Source organism: Octopus sinensis, linkage group LG24 (genome assembly GCF_006345805.1).
Source record: "Octopus sinensis linkage group LG24, ASM634580v1, whole genome shotgun sequence".
Classification (NCBI taxonomy): Eukaryota; Metazoa; Mollusca; class Cephalopoda; order Octopoda; family Octopodidae; genus Octopus; species Octopus sinensis.
The window spans coordinates 11563850-11568849 of NC_043020.1; the positions used below are offsets into that span (position 1 = coordinate 11563850).

At 42.9% G+C, this 5000-nt stretch overlaps 1 protein-coding gene across 2 annotated transcripts in view; it reads right to left on the reverse strand.

Moving 5' to 3' along the window:
- LOC115223978 (GPI inositol-deacylase) overlaps positions 1–5000 on the reverse strand; it is a 246082-nt gene that overhangs the window by 142557 nt on the left and 98525 nt on the right. For both annotated transcript variants that reach the window (XM_029794744.2, XM_029794743.2), the window contains exon 20: positions 2420–2570. In XM_029794744.2, coding sequence (XP_029650604.1) covers positions 2420–2570 — 151 coding nt within the window. The remainder of the gene's footprint in view (positions 1–2419; positions 2571–5000) is intronic.

Below are 5000 nucleotides of genomic sequence, written 5' to 3' on the forward strand. Positions count from 1 at the left end.
AATGAACTGTGTCCGACAGTCGGTGGTGGGGGGTGAGAGGGAGGGATGTGGAGGGCGAGAAAGAGAAAGAGAGAGAGAGAGATTAAAAGATATAAGGGGAAGACTGTGTGAGAGAGATGGGGAGAGAAGAGAAGAGAAGCGAAGTAATGAGTTAGAGATGAGAAAGATATGATGGAAAAGAGGTGTGTGTGTGTGTGTGTGTGTATGTGTGTGTGTGAGGGAGTGAGAAAATGAGAGACTAGTAATTAGAGAAGGATAAAAGGATGACATACATGCAAAGAGATACATCATAAAATAGAGAGGAAGGAAGGAATGGAGAGGAAGGAGAGGGAAAAGGGAGAGAGAAGGGGAAAGAAATGAGAGGGAAGAGGGAGAGAAGGGGGAGGGAAGAGGGAAGAGGGAGAGAGAAGGGGGAGGGAAGAGGGAAGGGGAAGAGAGAAGGGGAAAGAAATGAGAGGAAGGAGAGGGAAGAGGGGGAGAGAAGAGGAAAGAAATGAGAGGGAAGCGGGAAGAGGGAGAGAGAAGGGGAAAGAAATGAAAAGGAAGAGGGAGAGAGAAGGGGAAAGAAATGAGAGGGAAGGGAGAAGAGGAAGAGAGAAGGGGAAAGAAATGAGAGGGAAGCGGGAAGAGGGAGAGAGAGAAGGGGGAGGGAAGAGGGAAGAGGGAGAGAGAAGGGGAAAGAAATGAGAGGGAAGAGGGAGAAAGAAGGGGAAAGAAATGAGAGGAGAGAGAGAGGAGAAAGTGAGAAGGGGAGGGGGAGAAGAGTCAGCATGTTAATCCTTTACAACATCAGGTCATTAAATGACCCCTAGTGACATCCTTAACAAGCTCTATGTGATGGTCATGGAATTTTCTTCATGAGGGAATACAAAATGGGAGAATATATCTATTGTCTTCCTTGTAGTGATTTTTTTTTTTTTAAAGACATCCAACTCTGTTCTTTGATTTGTACTTCATTTATCAACCCCAGAATGATAAAAAGCAACATTGATCTTGGCAGGATTTGAACTCGGGACAGATAATCATATACAACAACTTCATCACAGACTACACAACTACTGCTCTGCCATTGTCTACACAAGGGGGTGTTGGAAAGGTCCTGACTCTGGGTAAAAGAAAATACAGTAGGATCAGTTTACTTACTTACTTTTTTACTTACTTGTTTCAGTCATTTGACTGCGGCCATGCTGGAGCACCGCCTTTAGTCGAGCAAATCGACCCCGGGACTTATTCTTTGTAAGCCCAGTACTTATTCTACCAGCCTCTTTTTGCCGAACCGCTAAGTGACGGGGACGTAAACACACCAGCATCGGTTGTCAAGCAATGCTAGGGGGACAAACACAGACACACAAACATATACACACATATATACATATATACGACAGGCTTCTTTCAGTTTCCGTCTACCAAATCCACTCACAAGGCATTGGTCAGCCTGGGGCTATAGCAGAAGACACCTTCCCAAGATGCCATGCAGTGGGACTGAACCCGGAACCATGTGGTTGGTAAGCAAGCTACTTACCACTTTATTCAACATATTCCCCTTCTCAGATTCACACCCTTATTGCAGGGGTCCTTCAGTTTTTCTAAACCCTGTAAAAGAACTCGGAAGGTTAGGACTCCAACCAAGATTTTCATGATACCCTTAAAACCAGGAACTTTTCAATACCCCCTCATACAACAGCCTCACCACAGACCATCCAACAACCTCAACTCATACCACTACCTCACAACTACTTCAACCATAAACTATACAACTCTCACCAGCCGTTCAAGAATTTGGACCTGGAGATCTCCATTTCCAGCGACTTCGAGGGCCACCTCCCAGTGGTGTCGGGCGTCATCAAAGAGCCCTCAACTACAACAAGATGACCAAAGTTTTTTTTTTTTTTCCAAGGTCTGGGGTCTCCCGCCCCTAAGCCCTAGACCATCACCTAATCACCCTTACCCGTCTTGTTGCCAAACAACAACAACCCTCACCACAGATTTCACAACAATCTCACAACCTTACAACTACTTCAATCATAAGTTATACAAGCTGCACCACAGACTTCACAACAGACCGCACAATCTCACAACTACCTCATGACAGACCATGCAACCAAATCATATATCGGTAAAGCAACCAAACCAGACATCATCAATGTATCCCACACTTTATCCCAAATACAAAATTTCCTCCTTCGAGAACACAAAGTCCTTCAACCCTTAACAATAGTCGACCCAGTGTAAAACGGAAGTAAAACATGCATTAGATCACACTTCTCCAGGTTGCTGCTGAACACAAACAGGTGAAAAAATAAAATAAAATAAAAAAGGAAATAAACGTTTCCGGCTGGTATTGCAGCCAGTAGACATTTCAAATATCGGCCCAGCTGGCACGAGAATACAGAAGGACTAAGAAGAAGATTCCACTTACCTGGCCCAGAGTCTCTTTGAGAGCCCAGTCAATTTTCAGTCCATAGTTGCAGTCAGGGTTCAAGAATAAATGCAATGAAGCATCAGCTTGATTGATATAGTCTGGAATTGGTACCAATAACTTCAAAGTTATGTTACCAGCTTCGTTCTTCCTGCAGGAAACAACAAAGAAAGACTCTTCACAATAATAATAATAATAATATTGTTGTATTTCGGAATGGTCATTTTGCCAGTTTAGCCAATAAAAACACACGCACAATATATTTGGTGTATATATTCAGTGTTATTTATTTTTTACATTAATCTTAATCTTATTTCGGCCAGAGTTCTTTCGTCACACTCCTGTGACCGCATCAATGGTCCTTTGCTTTCTTCTTTCTTATTTGTATAGTTTAAGAAAGAAGAAAACAAAGGACCACTAATGCGGTCACAGGAGTGTGACGAAAGAACTCTGGCCGAAATAAGATTAAGATTAATGTAAAAAATAAATAACACTGAATATATACACCAAATATATAGTGCGTGTGTTTTTATTGGCTAAACTGGCAAAATGACCTTTCCTAAATACAAATATCTGTTTCAACACACGACTTCACATCAAAAATCTTGCACAACAAATATATAAACGTAATAATAATACTTTCTACTAAAAGCACAAGGCCTGAAATTGGGGGAGGAGGGGTCTAGTCGATTACATTGACCCCAGTGTGTCACTGGTACTTAATTCATCAACCCTGACAGGATTAGAGGCAAAGTTGACCTCGGCGGAATTTGAATTCAAAACGTAGTGATAGGCGAAATGCCGCTAAACATTTTGTTCAGCATGCTAATAATTGGACAATTTGATTGAGGTCTGGCGAACCAAATGGCTGCACCAGACTCCAATCTGATCTGGCAGAGTTTCTACAGCTGGATGCCCTTCCTAGTGCCAAACACCGAGAGTGTAGTGAGTGCTTTTACGTGCCACCAGCATGAGGGCCAGTCAAGTGGTACTGGCAACGGCCACGCTCAAATGGTGCTTTTTATGTGCCACCTGCACAGGAGCCAGTCCAGCAGCACTGGCAATGACCTCACTCGAATGTTTTTTCACGTGCCACCAGCAGAAATACTAGTAAGGCGACGCAGGTAACGATCATACTCAAATGGCGTTTTTAACGTGCCATCGGCACGGAGGCCAGCTTAATGCTAATTCTTTCTACCCCAGTGCTCTACTGGTACTTCATTGGTCCTAAAAGGATGAAAAGCTAAGTCAACCTCAGCAGAATATGGACTCAGAACTTAAGGAAACAGTAGAAATGCTACAAAGCATTTTGCCCAACATGGTAATGATTCTTTCAGCTTATGACCTAGTAAGAATAACGATGATAATAATCTTTTAGTTAGCCATAAGGGCTAAAAGAGGCGGGAGTGGGTGTGTGGTAAGAAGCTTGCTTCCCAACCATATGGTTCTGGGTTCAATCCCACCATGTGGCAACTTGGGCAAGTGTCTTCTACTATAGCCTCGGGCTGACCTAAGCCTTGTGAGTGGTTTTGGTAGATGGAAACTGAAAGAAGCCCACTGTGCGTGTGTATATACATATATATATATATATATAGATATAGATATATATATAGAGTGGTTGTATAAAGTCAACATAACGTGACAGTCCCGTAGAGGGAATTACATCACCACTATATAGCCCTAGGCGGCGAGCTGGCAGACACGTTAGCGCGCCGGGTGAAATGCTTAGCGGTATTTCGTCTGTCGTTACGTTCTGAGTTCAAATTCCGCCGAGGTCAACTTTGCCTTTCATCCTTTCAGGGTCGATAAATAAAGTACCAGTTTCGCACTGGGGGCGATATAATCGACTCAATCCCTTCATCTGTCCTTGTTTGTCCCCTCTATGTTTAGCCCCTTGTGGGCAGTAAAGAAATATATATATATAGCCCTAGGAAGCATCGACGCTTCCTGTCGGCTTTGACACACTCCTGTGTCCTTATATTTGCAAGGGGGAGGCAAGCACCCCCACCAGCTAGAACTAGCAACCTGGAGATATGCATGTTTCTGAGTTTTGCCCGTCGTCAGTCCAGGGTAGCGTGTCCTCGCTAGCGGTGACACTTACCAAGCCCTCGCAAGTATATCTATTTACAGTGAAATTTATTCACTGGTCACCGTAATTAGAAATATTGAATTTCTAAATGTCTCGACCACTCTATCACTCCACCACCACTCATGTCTCGTTGCACCAGTAACACCAGCATCTTGGTGATGATGATTTTCTTTTTATAAGTTCAGTGTAATGTCTTAGTTTTAATTTTCCTAATAACCTGTCTTTTATATTGTGAACCTAACAGTTTTTGTGTCATTCTGACTTCTTCAGAAAGTCCATGGCACAGTGTTCTCTTTGTTTTCTTTGTTATTTTCCTGAGAAGGGATTTTGTTGTCGTTGAGAAAATCTATAAGAAAAGTACCTACCTAACCCACTTCTAACCCACTTCTGAAGTCTCAGATGGAAGACAAACCTTTCCCTGGATAAGACGCCAGTCTACCACAAGTAAACTATTTCCACCACCCACAATATAAAACTTGAACAATAATAAAA